A 21,191-nucleotide genomic window follows, 5' to 3' on the forward strand; every position below is an offset into this window, starting at 1 on the left:
ATATTTGGCCAGTGGTGGCGCTATTTATGCAACATATCCAAATAAACATGACTGAAGCCACTTGATACAGAACATTTTGTACAAAATCAGGACATGCCTGTCTCTATATGCTTGGCTGTGTACATTGATGAATTAACCACTGCATCTTGTAAATACAGAGCTGAAACTTCACATTAATCTCCTGTCCTCTACTCAACAAATTACCATATATACAGCACACATATAAATCACATCAAACAGCATGAATTCAATAAACGCTCCTGAGATTTACTCACAGAAAACTCAACAGAATCAAGAACATGTATCTCATGTAGCTTTGTGGGTACACACCACATCCAAGTCTGCCAAACTCAGCCAGTAAAAACACCATGAACTTGCCTGTTCTTTTATCTTTTGCCCTGTACACCACGCCATAGGTACCCTCTTCAATCCGGTTCAAACACTGGAATTCCTCCACACTTCTACACCCTGATATGGCCGGCAGATATGGCGGTAGTTCTTGCTTCAGTTCCACAGGTGACTTCTCCGGCGAGTCTGGCAGATATTCACCGTTGCTGATTTCTGACACGTCATCGGCTGTGTCACTGGGTGAGGGCGCCTCATCAAATTTACTCTGTGTTACAGCTGTAACAAGTTATGCATTCATTTGGTTACAACATCAATCAACTTCATGTATCCATAAGGCAGACTGCCAGTGTTATAATACTTTTGAAAGAATTTTAGATTCACGAGATGCATTATCAGAGAGACTTCCAGTTATCAGTGTACAGTCCTTTTCATAAATTTTACAGGGTGCACACTGCACCAGAAAGCTAAGTGAAATGTAAAACGCTATTGTACACTAAAAATACACCTGAACTGATTGGAGTGCATAACTAATAATATGGCAATGTAATCTTTCCCTGTCTGGCAAAATTAGCACATAATGTAGACAACAAATCAGTTTGCCCTTTAACCTTGAAGTAAAGTTAGCAATCACCAAAAATTCTATTTTAGAGGATCATTCATATCAAATATGTCACATTTTTTTTTCTATTCAAAATCAAAGAGAATTCTCTTGAATCAATGATGAATCACATTGACTTGAACATCACCTTGAAGTTGAAGAACACATCATAACACAAGGAGTGATTTTGAACAACTCACCGACATCTCTTCTGTCTTTATCTTGATTGGACTCATCTCTGTCACTGTCGCTATCACTCTGACTACTACTACTGCTACCACTGCTGCTCTCCTCTTCTGTAAAAAGATCAAGAGAATTGACAAATCAAGGTATTTGTGTGTGCCTCATAGATGAAAATTTCATTCTTTTGGCTTTGCTTAAACTTTTCACAAAGTTTAAACCGTTTTCTTTCATAATCAGGAACAAAATCATCTCCATCAGTATTTATTGTTCTTTTGAGATATTAAAATCAATACAAATTTGAGGATTTCAAGAACGTCAGCAAAATTAAAAGATGTGATGACCTAACGTAACCATCAACTTTATTACTAACATTCATGCATCGTGCTATGAAATACCTCTTTGAATTTTACAGGAAGTTTTTTGATGTATTTGAGGTCTATTGATCCATTTTGCAGTAGTGATTGTATATTCCAAACTGAACACGTAGTCCACTTTGATTCTATCATGTGGTAAAACATACCAGATAAATTACTACAAAACTTGTATTACCTGATCCTGATTCTGAATCTGATGCTGACCCAGACTCATCATCGCCTGATTCTGACTCCTCTGCAGAGCTTTCATCCCCACTAGCTTCAGCATCATCGGCCTCAGATTCAGAGTGAGATGCATGTTCCTCACCACCTGACTCTGCCTCTGAGGAGTCAGCGGCACTGCTGACCACTTCATTGCCACTGGCATTGACCTCTAAGATATCCACATCTTCGACTTCTTCCTTTTTCACTTCAGTCCTTTCCTCTGTTGACAGATATTTGAACATGAATGAGAACATAAAATACATAGGTAAAGCAGAGGAAATTAAGTTCCTTGGACAGCTGACCGAGATTTGAAAAGGAGAACGCTGACGAATCTCAAGTAAATGCAAATACTACCACTGACAGTATTTGTTCATAGTTTGCACTTATAGATATCAAAAAGCAGACAACTGAAAATAAGGCCTTACATTTCAGAATGAATTGATTCATTTTCAAAGTAACAGATGATGGCATGGAAAGCAAGCAAAGTACTAAATAATATATCTTAAAGGGAAACCTAAGTCCAGCGACTTTGACCGTTTATCCCTTCCAAAATCACCCTTGAATAAAATGCAGCTCAAATTTGCAACATAATTGCACGCGCCGACGACTACGGAGCGACGAAAAGAGACGTTGAAGTAGACGACATTTATGGAAATGAGCTCGGAATCCCATGGGCGCGAAAGGGCTCATGGGAGGAGCGTGCGTGACGTCATCGGCGATACACGAACGTGTGTGACAGCCTACCAAAGCATTGGAGTCTATGACTGCAGGAGTGCAGTTCTGCACGTTACGACTCTTTAATGCTCAGTAGCATAAAAAATGATTAACTGTTGTTCAGTTGAGTGCAAAAATCACTCAAGGAAGAACAAACGGAGTCAGCTTTTACCGTCTTCCCACAGAACAGCTTTTTCGAAGACAGTGGCTAAAGAAAGTCGGGCGAGTTTAAAATCTGTAAAAGATACAACGTTATGTTCTAATTCTTTCAGGATGATTGTTTTATAAGGGATTTCGGGATTCTGATACCGATACAAGACGATACTACACAATGCGGTTCGTATCTTGACATGCTGAGTCAGCCTACTATCGCCGGTTTTAACCAGATAAATTGGCGATTTCGGGACTCTAAAATCCGAAGACGAAACTACACAAAGCGTCTCTTATCTTGACATCCCGGGTTTGCCAAATCTCCGATATATAACCAATAAATATAGGCAATTTCGGGACTATACTAGGTAATATTGATATTACAAGATACTGGAATGACTTCTTGCCTACTGTGTCTCGGCACGCCGGGTCTGAGAAATCGCCGATATTATATTTACCCGATAAATATCAATTGCGCCGGGACTCCTAGGCTAATATCGATACCAGACGATACTAGATTTACTTGCACTGTGTGGTGTCCGCACGCCGGGTCTGCGAAATCACGGATATTTATCCGATAAATATCGGCGACTTAGGACTTTAACTCTGATACTAGACGATACTTTGTCAAATTGTGGGTAAATATCCGATGTATATCAGAGATTTCACCACCTAACAGATCTGACCACCCGACTACCTCTGTCCGACTCTTAGTTCAAAAATAGCATCCATGGCCGGTAGTCAAGAATACTGTATGTTTTACATTATTAGATTTATTAATGCACGAAATACATTTTTTACATGTAAAGCATTTTTTTTCATTAAATGTCCACACGGGACTTCGTCGAGAGGGCCGATCGGATATCATCGGGACTCGGGAGGGCCTTGCACAAATTACATTCTTTACATGTAAACATTTTTACTTGGCGATCGGGACTTGAACAGAGGACATATCGGAAATCATCCGGAGTTTTGGCTGGTCTTGTATGAAACACATTCCTTACAACAAGCTTTAAGACGATACTATTTTTTAAATAGCGGGCAATATTCATTATATCGGCGATTTCATCACTTTGTAGATCTGAGTAAGCCCGACTTCCTAAGTTCGACACCAGCTTCGAAAAATAGGACGACACTATAATAGATTTGTCAAATCGCGAATAAATATTTTCCGACACATATCGGAGATTTCGCAACCTTAAAGATCTGGCCAAGCTCGACTTACACGGTAACACATACAATCAGTCAATCATTCCGTATCATTCACGAACCAAAAATTAATTTTAAGCGACTGATACAGAAAACTCTGTTTTAGAAACGTAGCGTTGAAGGATCGCAGGGTCACTCAGTCTCTCCAATCCAGTTCGGGGTCTGTACAAGCACAGTGACTCCTCCGCTGAATCATACACAAAACGCAAACAACCAAGATATGAACGATGTTTTGAGATGCTTTCCAATTATTACATATCTTGGTTCAAATTAGTATGGTTTGATTTCAGTCAGGGAAAAGTAATACTCGATGTCAGAAATATCGCTGTCCGAACTCTCCATAGTCGTCTTAGAACGCATGAACTGTACACAGTACTCCTCCAGCTGCAAGCCACAATCGTCTGTATCGCCGATGACGTCACGCACGCTCTCCCATGAGCCCTTTCACGTCCAAGGAATTCGGGCTCATTTCCATAAATGTCGTCTACTTCAACTTCTCTTTTCGTCGCGCCGTAGTCGTCAGCGCGTGCAATTATGTTGCAAATTTGAGCTGCATTTTACTCAAGGGTGATTTTGGAAGGGATAACGGTCAAAGTCGCTGGACTTAGATTTCCCTTTAAAGGTTTCAATCCGTTTATTCTTAATTTTATCTTGCATCGTTGTTTGCATTTTTGTACCTGACTTTGTTGCCTTCAGTTTTGTCCTACCTTTTCCCTATTCTCTCTCAATGTATTTTCAAGTATGACAAAATAATCACAGAAGACAACTACAACTGACCACTGCGTTTGACAGGAGTACCCTTGTTGCCATGCCATCCTTCCTTTTCACGTCTCTCCTGACTTCTGCTTCTGTGTACTCTGTCTCTATGACGACGATCTCTTTTATCACCTCTTCGACGATCTATCAAATGAGAAAATAAGACAGAACTAAAAACGATGAAAAAACTTTGGAAAAGTTAATTACACTTCCTCTGGCTTAATGATAAAAAGATGATAATCATTACAGCTTTATGCACATCGACATTTTAATGTATTCAAATCAAACTTAACTGAGAAGCCACATTTTGGATTAGTAAAGAATACATGTGTTTATGATATTTTGCTCTTTCTATGATGAGATTAAGATGCATATCTGTGATCAGAATGTAAACAACTACATCATCACTTTTTGTGTGCTGTCATCATGTTTTGATGATGTCACAATATTCTCTTGTCATTTTCCTATTACTTTTTAAATTGAAACAGTCACTTTTCTCGAATATCATTTCTGGGTGCAATTTTCCCACTCACTTCATTACAGATTCAGTGTTCAATACTGGTATTCCTTTAGTTTAAATTTTAGTTTTGCTCATGTATTCACTGATTGCCATCAGATTTGATATTTTATGTGACAAAAAAGATACAAAATTACACTGAACAAAGCTGATGTATCTCCTGTAGTGCAATGACAGACTGAAAACTGAGTATAAACAAACATTACATACCACGAAAGTGAAAGAAGTGAAGCTTAAATGATAAAACATTAAAGATAAAAGAATATCTGACCATCTCTGGCTCTTCTTCTGGATTCTTCTCTTCTACTTCTTTCTCTCTCTCTTTCTGCTCTCTTCTCTCTGTCTCTCTGCTTTTCACGTTCTAGTCTTTCCAGTCTCTCCCTGCAAACACAAACCAAGCAATACAAACCTGTTATTCTTCTGAGCAATATTTTAGCCATTATGGCCGTGGAGCCATATTATAGATCCTTCAAACTGACCAACCTAGCATTATGTGCATCAAAACATTGCAAAGTGCACTGTATCTTAGTGTACAAGGGGTATCAACTTCTTGGCCTCCACAATATGTACATCACATGGAGTTGTGTTTATACACTAACCTTTCTTTTCTAGATTCTTCTCTCCTCCTGGCTTGCTCTCTTGCATATCTCTCTCGTTCTTTCCATTCGTGGTCCTCGGCTCTTCTCTCTTTCATCCTACCCCCTCTGTCATCATGATCACCTCGACCCCTTTTATCTGGAACACACAAAAGAGCAGTTCATCAATTCAACATGTTTAATAATTACTCAATGCTATTTGTACAAAATACTTGCAGCATTGTATTTAATGAATTTGTTTACAATGAAATCATGTCATCAATAGTTGAACAAAATCAAATGACTAGTTAATATACAAAAGAACAAGATCGACAGAGTAACATATAGAAAATCCTCTCACCACAACAATGTGCTAACCTTTTTACATCGCCAGAAATACAGCACATCATTTATAGTATTTCTTTCTGAACTTATAAACTGGTACAATTAATGTACAAAGTGAATATGGCAAATATGAAGACGGTCAAACTTACGTTTATGTCTTCTGTCATGATCATCTCTATCTTTGTGCTTATCTTTCCTTCGGTCTTCCTTTCTGTGAGATCTGTTGTCTTTTTTGCTGGCTAGCTGAGGGGGCTTGATATCTAAAGCATCATCTAGCCTGCAAGAGACAGCAACCATGTACCAACATATGAAAAAACTCCACTAGACACACCATGAGTCCCATACACTTTCATAAGGCTTTTGGAAGGTACCACCAAAACCAACAGTAACACATACATGTATATTTGTTAATAAGATTATCGTCATATGTCACCCAAAACATATGAGTCATACACGGTAATTAACTTAGCTGGAGGAATACGAGATATATGTGCTTTGCATAGCATGTGGAAATACCAATATTTGACTATCAAGAATGAAACAGGATCAAATTGCTGGATCACTAAATCTCATCCATTCCTGATGATAGTGCTCAGATCTTGAAGGTATTCTGGTAAACCCTTAATTTTTCTCACTGCCTACATCATGCTGGTAGATCTCTTTACTCTATACTATATGAATGAAATAATCCAACTGTATTATACTCCCAGTACCTACCTTTCATCTTCACTTCCCTCGTGCATTGGTTCTTCACTCTTTCCTCTCCCAAGTTCTCCGTCTTCAAGACTTCCTCTCTTGTCCTCTTTCTCTTTCCTTTTCTTCTTCTCTTCCAGGATTTCGTCCAGTGTTTTCACTCTCCACCCTTCTCTTCCTTCCTGGTTGTCGTGGTTACTATCATCAGAATGGTGCTCAACATCACTCATAATGTGAGAACCTGAAAAGTCAAGAACCTTAGTATATCCAATCGGTTAATCTTATTGGTTGTCTAACCACTTCTTGTTCTTAATGTACCATACAGGGTACTCACTGTAGTGGTGGGCACACAGGGTGTTTGCTGCAGTGGTGGGCCTATTTCAATGCAGTGGTAGGCCACATAGGGAATTCACTGCAGTGCTGGGCAAATTTTGATATATGAGGTTTGATATATGTCCCTTTTCTTTTCATGTAAAACAGAACTTGCTGGTCTAGCACACAAGTGAACACTATTCAAGTGTTCTCCGAAAGTTCAAAATTCATATACAGTTTGAGTCCATGAACCAGCATGGTTTTATGGTTTTTGTGGGAGATGATATGATTCATTTTGGATTCTTCTCATCTGGTTAGATATTTTGAAAAGTCTGAATAAGAATCCGCCAAAACTTGCCAGCCATGAGGACTGTAATTTACTCCACATGGAGCTGGTGTTCTGAATTAGTCGTGCTCATAAAGAAAGTTATGAAATCATGAAATAGTGTATTTCTCTCATGTCAAAACATTACTGGTCAATTGTCAACAGTCTAAGTAACTCTACCCATTAAACTCAACCCAAAGTCAACTCGACCAAAAACCTTGGGCAACTCAACCTAAAGATAAGTCTACCTCTTATATCCCCTGGCTACTCAGTACTGGAAACTGTGATTATTCAAGGTCATATCATATATGGAACTGCATTGAAATTATGTAGTTTATTGTTATGTGTAGTCATTCACACAAAGAAAATTATTCCTAGTAGTGCCGATAACGTTTTAGTAAGCCCACAGACTTAGGCAATTCTAAGTGTAGCCATATATACAGGTAATGTCTCAGACAAGTACCACATGTCTACTTGTACATGGGTTTACAATACATATGGTATATTTTTTTTTTCAAAATGGAATTCGTTGTCGTGTTTAAGTTCAGTTTTCGATACATGAAAAGTTCAACCGCCGTCGAAATGCATTCACTCACCTAACTTGAAAATTAGCTATATCATGTTATATAGATGTTTATAATGAGTATTTACTCATCATAATTAAACATCCATATATAAATATTCAACACATGACCATAAACATTAGTTAACATTACTATCGCAGTCACATGTCACATGTAAACAGTGCACTGCTGTGATGAGAGAGCCCAGAAGCAATGCATCGTGATCACTGGTTGAAATTGAATGCAGCGCGAAAAGGAAAGGAACGACAACATAAATCAGTCAGATATCGTCGCTGATCAGTTTACAATTCGCCCAAATTGGACTCGATAGAGAACTAGCAGGTACGAGAATACACTTTACATTGTGTGCTTACTTGATATGACGACAACTTTCACGCCAGGACGTATTGAAGTTTCTCCTTTCTTCTCGTTGAAAAATTGACAAACGTTATGGCTGACGATTGTAACCTTTTACCTTTCCCACCATGCACTGTGAACAGCGCCTCTTACGGTGTGTATCCATAAAGAAGAAAGAATTTGAACATTATGTATAGAGGGAGCACTTTTATTTATAGGAAGAGCGCCTCCTACGTTTGATATTGATAAAAAGGAAAGAAAACATTAATTTTCTATTGAGGTCGCACTTTGATGTCTGGAATTGATAAAACGAAAGTAGTGGATAAAACATGACGTAGATGCCGCACTTTCGTACCAGCTGGTCGCTTGAAAGAAACCTTGCAAACGACATAAATAACGAAGAACTGGCGGCAGGGAAAGTTCTCTCTATCGAAGAGACACGACATGGCGTGCACAAATCAAAGAGACTTTCCGCAACAAGCCGTCAAGGGCTGTAGAAAATTAAAATAAGTAGTATGAATTGTAGAAAAAGCAAGAGAACTACTTCCGGAAAAACAGAAAGGTAAGTAAATCCATAGACCCTCGAAACCTCGAGGGTCTATGGTAAATCTTGGGTCAGCATGATTGATAATAGACGGAGATATAGAGCGATCATACTCACATCATTTCATAGGCTAGTCAATCGAAGGCCGGGAGTCTGAGGCCGAAGGTCGAACCTCGGTTTAAGTATTAGCTGTATAAGAATAGTTAATACCGAGGTTAGGCCTCTGGCCTCACACCTCCACTGAACCTTCGGCTTTCATCGACTATCCGCAACGCTGGGAGCACCTGTGATATTTCTTTTCTTTGAATGTACCTATTTATATCATAGGATTGTATTAGTTTCGTACAGTACATGTATCAGCTGCCATATACAAAGGGACTGGTCGTTTTCTTCGGTCAAGACCGTCAAGGGATGTTGGATTCGGAGGGGATGGGGGCATCCCATTTTTGTCTTTTGTTGTATGGGATTCACCGTATTTTGGAAATGCGCAAGAGACCTTTTAGGGGGACCAGTGTCATGATATTAAAATACCCGCCCATAATGCATAAAATGCATCATGCCAAACACCAATTGCATAATTCAGTTGCAGTTTATGGCATACCTTTTGAGCTCCTTGAAACTTTACTATATCACAGGTATATATCAAAGATATCTGCATAACCTTGATGTTTGCAAATTGAAAATCTGTTTTTCAAAGTTTACACAAAGCATGACAAAAACTAGCTCTGCATAGCAGGGCTGTGTATTTGACTATAGGCCTCCCCACCAGGGCTGTGGTGGGAGGCCTATATTGCTGGTAACACACATCCCTGCTACTCTGAGCTAGACAAAAATCTGATCCCTGTATAAGAAAGCAACATGAACTCATATCACAATCATACATTAAGAAGGGGAAAGTGAAATTACATTGTTTCCATTCCTGCTTATGCACCTAAAAGGGAAACTATGTTTCTCCCTGTGTCAGGCTATTTAGTTTTAAGGTATGTTTGTTTTTCATGTGTAAAATGAAAACTATAAATGGAAGACAGATTTTGTTAGACCTGTGTTTTTATTGTTCTCAAAGCTAAAAGAAAAAGTCCTTTCAGCAACTGTGCACATCAGATTTGGCTAAGGCTTAGAAACTATCTCCCAAAGGCTTGTCAGGAGATGTACTTGGGTCCAAGCAAAAACGCCCATTTTTCTTTGCTCTTGTTCGTGGTTTTGATAAGGACGTGATTATGCTTTGTTAATACTAGTAACTGTTTCTTTTACAAAGTTCTTGAATCTGTCATTAAAAAGGTAACAGAGAAAACCAAGATAGAAAAATTCATATTTAATACCTTGGAAGCTAATACAGGGGCAACTTTTAAAGTTTGGTTTCAGAGAATTGAAATAGTGAATTGTCACTGAAAATAAACCTTTAAAGTAACCTAGATTGTAATAAAATGCATATGATTAGACTTGTTTTGTCTTAGTTCTTGATAAGACAACTTCTTGGTTATTTTTGTACTGTAATGTCAACCACAGTGTCATGTACTCTCTGGACCTTTTTCCTCGGTAGAGGTCCGCCATGATGGTGAAACGGTTAAAGGTACATTGCAATGCCCAGTGTTATAAAGTTACTTAAAATAGCCCGCATGTGTACAGCAAGTGAATTTTCAGTGTATTGGCAATAACACACAACTTTATACACATGTAGGCTATGTTGACAAACTGTATTCTGGGCATTTCTGTTTTAAATAAACAGAATAAAAATCATGATAAAATTGTCAAAAGATAGTTACTGTCACTTTAATATTAAGCTGTAGCCACAAATAAAAAAACAGACTTTTAGTGAGCAAAGCATAGGTTCACTTACACTCAACTTGATTGCTGGTAACAATCTAATTACCCACATTTTGTTTTTGGTTCTCGTTGTATCAGTGATTAACATTTGTGTATGTACAGCAGTTCTGGATGCCTGGTATCATACAGTACATACAGTGTATAAGTGTCCTTGTGGGAAATTACAGTGCTTGGTGCTTGTTGACTTCCAGTAATTTGTTTATATATATATATATATATATATATATATATATATATATATATATATATATATATATATATATATATTATATATATATATATATATATATGTATATGTAATGTATGTATGTATGTATGTATTTATTTATATATATATATATATATATATATTATATATATATATATATATATATATATATATATATATATATATATATATATATATATTGATTTTCTCAGGAATTGTAAAGGTGGGACACAGTGTCCATGATTGTTAAAATAGGGGGACATGAGTTACAATAGGGGGTCAATGTGTGAGCGAAGATCGCAAAGCAAAGTCAAGTTACCAAGGCAGAAAGGTATTGTAAACATGTGGGGCTGATGTTTTCCATCGAAAATTGATATCATAAATACATACATTCATAGTAAAATTAAGATTGCTGAACGTCTCCTATAATGGTTTGTGACAAAGTCATTTACTGTTGTATTTACAGTTTTGAATTGTAAAAAAGACATCATGATAAAATCAATTTCATGCGCATTTTTCCTTCATGGGGATTCTTGCCAGTTACTGCATTACATGTGTTTAACAGAAATAAAGAAGATGTTTCATTACACTTATGACTCCAGAACTAGAAGTGGTTGAAGACAATAGTTTGATGCACATTGTAACCTGGTTTTTTCATTACTGCTATAAGTTCTCTTCCTTTTTATAATTGCTCCAATGACTGACACTTTTCCCTAAAAATTGCAAAAATATAGTTTGAAAACACAAATATCTGAGAGAACTCCTTGATCCTCATGATAGCAATAGCACATTGCCATAACGCTGTTTTGACAAGCTAGGTGGTTCTTGGTAAGATCAGCTACAATCGAGCTAGGGGGTCTTGACTATATAAGGAATTCAGCATTGTGACCTCGATCTCTCGCTGGGCTGGCTTGCAGACGATCGGAGAGTTTTATGAGACTCCTTCTGGGGAAATTTAAGGCAAATTACTACTTTGAAAGTCAGATGACAATAGTGAAAAAGTGTATCTGTGATAGTAAGTATTCCTGTCTAAACTCAACTTTACTGCACCACAGTCCCTTTTTGTGGAGGACTGTGTTGCAGACCAAGGAACGAGAATCAGTATTGTCACAACACCATGAAAAGATATTTTTTCTAAAGACAGTCCATCAAGATCTTAGACAAAGATACGCCACGGATGCTGCTAAAAGACTGAGACGGATATTGGTCACCTGTGAAAACTTTGCACGCCATCTAACGTTTGATATCAAACGGACATGTCTGTTGATCCAAGAATAGTCTATCTGCCGCTAGGTTTTGGCTGTCCCACTATCTGCCTCAGGTATGCGTCCCATAACGTTCTTTCCGTAGGTAAAGATATCAACACTATATGAGTTCCGTTACTATCACAACCTTTGCCAACCTAAGATGGGTAGTGATCCAGTATGAAATATACACTACTGATAATAACTAGGCCGTTTGGTTTTATGTTCATTTGCATTTAATAAGAAAGAATATAATAGTGGAATAGTACAGTATATACATGTCAGAAGTCTCGAAGATTATAACTATGTAAGACGATCAGGATACGATAAAGTAATTTTAAGGAACGCAGTAGTCTAGAGCTGAAAGCTTTGCATAAACCTTTGAAAAAAAAGATACATATGAAAACAATAAAAGAAACTGTAATAGTTACAGATATTTTTGCAGACTTCAATACATGTTACATGTTAGTGATAGACATTTTAATTTAAGTTTGTTGTTGGTAACATAGACAAGCTTGAGTATGTACACTATGACGTCACCGTGTAAATTACAACATGACATACTAGGAACTTGTCTGATTCCGTCAGCTTGCAGGCACAAAAGCTGGAAAGTTTTTAATGATTTCTTCATTACTTTTGTCCCGGGAAACAAGCACATTTACGTCTTTTTCCTCCCACTGTATGTTGGATCAAAAGTATTAGCCTTACAAACATAGTGCAGTGTGAATGATATGTAATATTATTGTTGACAATTCGGTTCAAGTCCAAGGTCAAATTCAGTTGCAAACGATAGCATTGTCATACAAGCTGCGTTGAAAAGTTGGATAAAGTTATTCCACAAGTTTCGAGGGCAAACAACATCTGAACAATAATAGAACAAAAAGAATGGACAATGTACAGCTAATGCTTTAAATCTATGACATATCTCATCGTTTTGCAGACACACTTTCAAATCATATCTGCTTACATGTTACAGTGTTATTGCACTAAACGGTCTACGAATGCTCCTTCAAAACACATCAATGCGAAAAACGTGTGCATCTGAAGAATAGAAGAGGTACAATAAAACAATATTTCGTGGCAATAATACATGAAATGTGTGAAAACGACAAAACGGTACAGTGGGTTGACCAAAGACAAAGGTCTCCCTTACATCCAGAAAGAGTCGAGGGAACGTTAGAACATCAATACAAATATGATGTGAATGACACTGTAGCAAAGTTCAAAAGCCGCAAACGTTCACATCTCGCATGCAGAGATATCTCAGCAGTCGCCGGTGTTTGATATATTGCGTCCGTCTGGAAACTTACCCGGCAAAAGTCGGACAAATGGCGCTGTTTCCCAGATATATTAACTTTCAAAATCCTAGAGAATTCATGAAAAATGGCGGATAAGTTGTGCGAAAATGGTTCTGTATGGAAGTACTGGTCCTGGAGGGAAAGCTATTGAAATCTCGCAAAATGCGAGATCTGTCGAGAAGATGTTTGCGTAAGAAAATGAAGAACATCCATTTCGTAAAGGTGTTGAAAAATCAGCGCAATAGAAGCTCTCTATATATTTTGTAAAAATAATGAGGATTTCAGAACATAACTGTCCTTTTCTCTTTCCAAGTGTGCAGTATATATACATGTTTAGCAAATTTACAAGACAATCCGGAAACTACAAAACTTATCCTGTACAGTAGTGTATGAAAAACGTTACATCTAGTAACCATCTGAAGGTTTACTAAAACGTGTGATTTTGTTTTAAAAATTAGAATGTTTCAAACTATCAAAAGTATGTCGAAGTTGCTTCACACTAGTACTTTGGCAAAAGACAAAATCCTTTGATTTGTTGATATGACGATTTTCATAGTTTGTAAATACCAATACGTGTCGAATGTGTAATAATTATGTACATGTTTACAAATATCTGAGTGAAATTAACCATGCAGGCCCCGGAGTATAACGTATATAGTTTCCTTAAAAGGAAGTACACAACTATTAAATATCTAAAAATCTGCCAGAATAATTCTGCATAAAATCGAGCAAATCATTTACATATCTCGTGTCACGTGTCCTCATTAAAGGTCATAGGCTTGAAATGAAGATAGAAAATACAGTTTTACCGCTATGTGAATATAATCTTTAAAAAACATTGGCTCAACGACGCCCAGCAAAGACTCGTCCCTAAAGCTTGTATTAACTAAACATGTTGCACTTATCAAAACTAATTTGCACTCGACATTATATTTTTTTACAAATCTCAATTTTGGACCGAGTCTTTCTAATCGGAAAACTGGGCATCGTGCACTATACCAAATTATTACAAAACATATTCAAAAAGTGCTGAAATCATAATCAAATAAATTTTCCAGTACATATACACACCATGGGAGTGAAGTCTTACAGAGTGACTGCTTGCTCTAGATGTTGGTGACTACTTTCAAATTCACCAAGCAAATCTCCGTAATCGCCTAATGCTATGATTTCATCGGGTGGTTTAAACATGTTTGGTCTATGCTCGCTCTTTGAGATGTACTCTTCCCTATACAAGGAATTTCCCTTGAACGGTTGCTCACTCGATTTGTACTCATAGGATGGTTTGTAGTTCTTGGAAGGTTTGAGGTCCTTTGGAGTGAAAAATGTAGTATACACGGACGTTTTCTCGAAGGGAACTGTCGGCTTTTCGTATTCGTACATATTGCCGCCTTTCCGCTCGACAGATAATTGCCATGTCTGGAAATCGTCCCTGTGTGTGGTACGGTCGTCGAATTTGCCCAGGTCTACCTGTTCCGGGGAGGGTGGGCGGATGAGCGCCGGCTTCGTCACTTCGTGCTTCTTGTAGTCTCGCTTGTGAGTGGTAGATTTCTCGAAGCTGCCACCGTGGCGCACTATCTGCGGCTGTGGTATGTGAATGGATGGTAGGTTGATCTCCCATCTCTGGAAGTCGGTCCTGTGAGTGGTGCTGTCCGCCAGCGGTTTGTCAGACAGGTAGGACTCCCCGACGGGTCTGAATGCTTCCTGTCTTTCAACCGACTTCTTAGTGTAGTCTCGTCGATTCGTTGTCATGTCATCAAATCTATCCTTGGACTCCACGTATTCATAATCGTCCCTCCTGGAGAGAAAAATGACGTCGAGTTAAATTTATGAACGTGCGACATCGTCTGTAACTCAAAATTGCAAGTAGGCCTAGTATTGTTGAATAAATCAATACCCTACAAAGATTTACGTCTAGGTTTCCTATCAAAACGTTTGGTGAATGGCCGGAACCGCAGATACGTCAAAAGCCTAATGTTTTCCATAAAGCATTACTTCGATAAACAGTACTGGGTTGTTACATATTCAGATGATCACACTATAAAAGTAAGTATTAATTCAGATCCCGCATTAGGTTTACCGACAAACTCACAAAATTTGAGCTATTCTACCGTATCACATGACCAGTGCTTGTCTGAACTTGGCACTGATCGTGGAAAGGTATGAACTGCCTACCTACGATGGAGTAATCAAAACAAAGGTTTAGACAAAAATTCGGCAAAAGGTTAATGGAAAGAAGTGTGTTAATAAATTAAATTCTCAGTTCTTACGGGGAGTAATTTTTATGTAAAGTAATTTTGAGGAACAAGGATGAGGCAGTAAGTTGAAAACGTGGCTTAATTTTCTGAATTTGTTGCTGTTTTACAGGCGATGAAATACCGATAAATGTGTCAAAAGCAATGACAAATACCTTAGACTTATTGGAGAAATTGGTAATGGAATGTAATCTTGTCTGTAGGTTGAGTTTCCCTTGAAAGTTTCTCCGCTGGCGGCTGCCTTGAAATCGGGTTTGAAATTTTTCCTTGGGCTCAGTTCCTTCTGTGTGTAGTGTCGGCTGTAGACGGACTCTTTAGCGAAGGGAGCTTCGGGTTTCTCGTACTTCCAGTTTCGATCGTGTCCTCGTTCAGGTCTGTGTTGCCACTCCTTGAAATCGTCCCTGTGAGTTGTGTTGTCCTGGAATTTTCCCAAGTCCACGGCTTCTGGGGTCGGAGGTCGTATCATCATGGTCTTGTTTATTTTGTGAGGGACATAGTCACTCGTGTGGGTGGTGCTCTTGGCAAACTTCCCTTCGGGTTTTTGCCAGTGGCCAGGCGGCACGTAGATATCAGGTAGTTTGATCTCGTAGGCTCTGTAGTCATGGCTATGCGTTGTTTCTTTGGCCAAGGGTTGATCCGACTGGTACGATTCATGCTCGGGAAGGATCGGGTTTCGTCGGGATGTTCTTTTCGGCGTGTAATCACGTCTGTTGAATCAATCACAGGACATAGCAATCACCAATAGATACCTCGATATCAAAATCAAACATATGTCCCTTGATATCCAATGCAATTACTAAGTTTTCAAATAAAGTCACCGTCCAAGCTGCAATAACTCAAACAAGCACGGCAAAAACTACCTTAAAGTTTTATTCGCATAACTGACTTTCGCTGAAAATTACTTTTTTGTAGAAATGAAATCGCCGCTAGATTCGGAAAAATACCTCTAAATCTGTGTACATTCAGAATTAGCCAATGCAGCCTTATTACACGTGTTTCAGGTATGAAGTGATCATTGACTGCACGGTTCTCGACGGAAAGTACAAAACAGTGCTGATGAAAACGTGTTTGTGAACATTGTCTGAGAACCCTAAAGGATTCACCACTTGCCGACCGAGACGACTTTTCGGGGATTCAACAACAATAAAGTCACGTTTTGAGGCTCCAACCTCACCTCAAGTTACTTGAGTCTGATGTTGTTCATATCTCTCTTAGTTTTGGATGAATTTTATTTTCAAAATAGGAGAATGCCTTGCTATAACTTTTTGAAATAGCCTATAATTTTATGTTGTTCTCAACCTCCAGACAACATCATGTTGTAAAGGCCAGCAGCTCTAAAAATGAAGTTTCTACTTGAAGAGTTGGCCCAACAATACGGAGATATTCAGACAAAATACCACAGAATATGTACAGGGGATATCGCTTTCATAAGCTGTCATTGTCACTTAGAAAAACGGAAAATCTTCTTCTTGTCGAGGGGGGTGGGGTATTATATTCCAAAGTTTCGCTTACGTATATATGGTTTTCTTGTTTAACCGTCGTCCTTTGTACATCATATTGTTGGCATACACCGGCTGTCCATAGTAACCGGACGGGGCTTGTCTGTGAGAAACAAATGAATAGAAGATAAGGTTGATAAGATATCAGTTAACAACAGAAAGATAGTTAGAATAATATGATGGCGATAACTGTAGCTGTGGGTCCATAGCTGGGGTGTTTTCGGACAGGAATTCTGACTTGTACGATTACGTGCTGAATTTTGACTTTTACGTTATTAACCCCGCCACGTAAACGTCAAAACAAGCACGTAAAAGTCAGAAATCCCGTCCGAAAACACCACAGCTCTAGACCCACGACTACGATAACTGTTGCTCCTCTTGTCCCAGAATGTTGAATAAGTTACGTGACAGAGACTATAAGGTTCATCGATTTAATGTTTCACTTTTACTACCAGACGTTTGTTCAGTATTTGAATTTAAAGTAGGAAGATTTGATCTCCACACATAAACTTATCAGGATCCAAGGATAAGTAGCAACGTCATTGCCTTTGATTCCGATTAAACTTTGGAATGTGTTATTAAAGTGACGAAAAATTGAGACAGATAATGGAAAAAACATCTGAACATAGACAATTACGATGATAACAGCAGATCCTGACGTGTTTATCGAGATTTGTGTGTTAGAGATTTGTTCAATATTTATTTATTAATTTATTAATTAATTTATTTGTTTATTTTTATTTGACGTTACTTAACCAGGGCAGCCTGGTGAACTCTAAAGAGAGTTAATCTTTCCACAGGACCCTCAAGATTAAGAAATCTAATACAACAACCACGTAAAAGCATGTTAAAAGGACAAAAACAACATCTAAAAATCTACAAAAAGAAAACGTTAAAAGTATTCCGAATACTGTTTCGTAATTCATCTTCCCTCGCCATATACAGACAGAAGTTCTGCAACACATTGTTCTTCAAATCTGGTCGGACGAGGACGAAATCACATGTGTAAAATGTCTGGTTAAGCGTCTACTTTAAAAAATACTATCATGTGACGTTTACCCATATACGTGACAAACTGAATTGGAAATGCGCATGTGCAGACGAGATATTCCTTTACAGTAACTATGGAAACTAGCAATCAATTACTTTCAGGTACAATTTAAGCTCTCGGCGGATATCCAAGGAATCAGCATATCGGAATAAATAGCATGGCTTAAATGGGCGTCTCATTTATGTCAAGGGCTTTTCTCGTTGACAACGCAGAAATATGTCATGTTTTACAGCGCATGCGTTAATGATCGCATCACGACGGCCCTATGCAACTGACAACAAAACACAAACCCATCACTATGTCGTATATGCCATGTATTCAAGGACGCACTCATAGAGACTGTGTGGTCTTTTGTGTGATTTTTTCCTTTCAAAGGAGACGATAGAATAGCCTTCAGTACAATTTTATATACACTACTCTTGTGTCTTGGTAGAGCAACAGCTAGCTGAGAATTTTACAAGTGAGAGTTGCATTTTCTCAATTCATATTGGAGGTTCTAATGCGTGCCACTGAATCCGCTGACTCAGACGAATTCTCCTCGCATGGCCTGCACTGAAAACAGTGAAAATTTCTCCGCTGAGTTTGCATCGGTGCGTTCAACCGTTTAGCATGCAACGTGTCAATGTACTAAGCTATAGTATACACACTTATTCAATTCGTTATAAAATCCAAGGGCATGATATTTTCCTGGCCGAAGTGTGTCTCTTATTCTGTGTCAACCACTGTACTCTGTTTGTTTTCTGTATGGTTTGGAATGTACTTTAGCTCAAAAGTGGGGTTTATAAATTGAAATAAAAACAACTAATATATGTCAGCAATCACGTTTTACCCTGTTCCACAGACATATGACAATACCCTAAGCCTGTGGATGCGTTAGAAGCCTGTTGCATGAGAGCAGATCATATTCAATTGCAGAACTATAATCCGTTATTGTCTTTTCAAAATATTGTATGAGTTGCAGTTCACATTTTGATGTTTTAAAAGCCATGAATTCTCATCAGTTTTCGACAGATCAAACAAGAGCTGATCTTATTTGTATTCTGAACACGCGTATTAAGTCTCTCAGACAGCTGTGTGTATGTTCAGTAAATTCTATGTAACCATTGTAAGCGCGTAGCGATTTCAACAGTAGTCGGTTGCCAGTCACGATAGCTATCGTGACCCACTTAAAACGACTATTACTACAAGTACCTGCAATAGCATCACACGTATTTCAGTAAAACCACAGGCGTTATCGATCAAATATTTTCATATTTTTTTGTTTGTGAAGATTCAAGCAAACTTCTTTCTAATTTTGATCTAGAACAGAACGTGTTTTACATTAATCTAAACCTATATCTGCTGTTTCAGCCAGAAAATGACACTCATGTCTTTTCATGTAGAAAATTGCAATGTTGATACAGATGTATTGCAGGTGTTTGAGGATTGAAGATCGCAAGCCTCAGATTTTTAGCGATCGTTGCGGCTGAGAAGACAGGAATTTGGAAAGCAAACAGGGATTTTGTCGGTGCAATGTGAATCAGCTTATTTTAAGCCCAAGACGCTTACACAGACTTTGCTCTGCAATCTCGCGACAAAGGAGGTGTTACTCTGGGCATTAAATGCGAAAACGCTATGTTTGTCTCAGCTGTTATTACCCCGCGGGTGTATACAAATATACTTTCCTTAAACTGAGGTATTGATCACGCTTGACCTCAAATGACCCGATCAATAGACAGCCCTAACTCTTTTGAGCAACGCTGAGTGCCAATTTGAAAATAAAACAATTGGGGAATGAAATGTTGATATAACCGTTAATCGATTGGCGGAAAAATAATTATACTCAGAAATCAATGGGTGAAAAGTATTTAACAATAGGTTTGGCCGCCAGCTGTAATTATTGCGTGATTTATGTTATGCTTGTGTTGGGGCGCAATGCTGGTAGCGCTGCACAGACGATATTTCCCGCGTTCAGAACACCTAGATGTAGCATCACCTCTAGGATACGTTTTTGAAACACAGAACGAATGTCAGAGTCAACATTGACGTCCATTGTTTTCCAAAGTACTCGAGATGACAGCTTTCGGAGATAAAAAGTGGCAAAAAGTACGTGAGCAGTGACCGTGGCTTTTTTTCCGTGACAATCCAAAAATGTCCAACCATACGGCAATCTATCTCGACACTGTGTACACGGAGACTACAACCTCATGGAGGTATTCAAAACCGCTGAATTCTGTCTCACCGACTCTGCTCAAAATCCCGGACGATTGCTTACCTTTGCTCGCCGTTCTCCATTCTTGCAGGAAAAATAAAACAATGCTTTTCCTCGATGATACAGCGAGTGTCAGTTTACGAATGTGTGTATTCCGTCTCCATGCACCATGTACGGTCCATATAGGTGTTTATTATAATGTCAACACGACTGTCGTGGTTGGCTGCCGCTTTACAATAGCCGTCTCCATAGTGACGCCGGGTCAAAGTGTCAGGCGGGATCGATAGCGGCTGCTGTATATCTCTGTGTCTTATTTCTTATTTATAGGAATTTAAGTACTTCTTATTCAATTGTAGATTTAATAATACATTGTATTACATCCTCGTATCCTTTCATTGTGCCTGACAAGCTGTGTCGATCCCTTTCGTCATCAAATTCACATAATTGTCAGCCCCGAGTAAGAAAAAACGGAATATTTTTCTACTGTTTGATTTTCGACGGTTTGTTGAGATTGTCTATTGGAAGCTTTACGTTAAGGAAGAAAAATTAACACGCCCGCGAACATGGCGAAGGACGCGTAAGGGGTACGCTGTTCACCTCGACATGCGGACAGGGGTGTGTCGACTTTTTGCACTGTGACGTATACAGCGCCAAACAGGGCGGATGAATGAAACATCAACATAATGGTAATAGCCAGGCGAAGGATATTAAATATACAATCATAATCATTTGATGAATAGATATAATCTCGGACCGAATGTATCCCAATATTTACAAAATTATGACAGTTGTGTTCCAAGGTCCCTAGCGTTCAATTGCAAAGGGATGGATTAATTCATAGCAACTCTGAACAC

At 38.4% G+C, this 21,191-nt stretch overlaps 2 protein-coding genes across 2 annotated transcripts in view; both read right to left on the bottom strand.

Moving 5' to 3' along the window:
• The window catches only part of LOC139121837 (cyclin-dependent kinase 11B-like), a 30,095-nt gene extending 21,716 nt beyond the window's left edge, over positions 1-8,379 (bottom strand). Inside the window, exons 1-9 of the mRNA XM_070687051.1 lie at positions 8,241-8,379; positions 6,691-6,907; positions 6,123-6,250; positions 5,653-5,788; positions 5,325-5,434; positions 4,558-4,680; positions 1,679-1,927; positions 1,147-1,242; positions 379-624 (exon numbers count right to left, since the gene is read on the bottom strand). Coding sequence (XP_070543152.1) covers positions 379-624; positions 1,147-1,242; positions 1,679-1,927; positions 4,558-4,680; positions 5,325-5,434; positions 5,653-5,788; positions 6,123-6,250; positions 6,691-6,896 — 1,294 coding nt within the window. The 5' untranslated portion in view covers positions 6,897-6,907; positions 8,241-8,379. The remainder of the gene's footprint in view (positions 1-378; positions 625-1,146; positions 1,243-1,678; positions 1,928-4,557; positions 4,681-5,324; positions 5,435-5,652; positions 5,789-6,122; positions 6,251-6,690; positions 6,908-8,240) is intronic.
• A 3,877-nt stretch (positions 8,380-12,256) lies between these two features.
• On the bottom strand, positions 12,257-20,547 carry LOC139121835 (stabilizer of axonemal microtubules 2-like). Its single transcript, XM_070687049.1, has 4 exons — positions 20,401-20,547; positions 17,109-17,198; positions 15,752-16,303; positions 12,257-15,139 (listed from the first exon to the last, which is right to left on the bottom strand). The coding sequence occupies exons 1-4, from the start codon at positions 20,418-20,420 to the stop codon at positions 14,428-14,430; spliced, it is 1,374 nt and encodes a 457-aa protein (XP_070543150.1). The 5' UTR covers positions 20,421-20,547; the 3' UTR covers positions 12,257-14,427.
• Positions 20,548-21,191: the final 644 nt, after the last annotated feature.

Source organism: Ptychodera flava, chromosome 21 (assembly GCF_041260155.1).
Source record: "Ptychodera flava strain L36383 chromosome 21, AS_Pfla_20210202, whole genome shotgun sequence".
NCBI lineage: Eukaryota > Metazoa > Hemichordata > Enteropneusta > Ptychoderidae > Ptychodera > Ptychodera flava.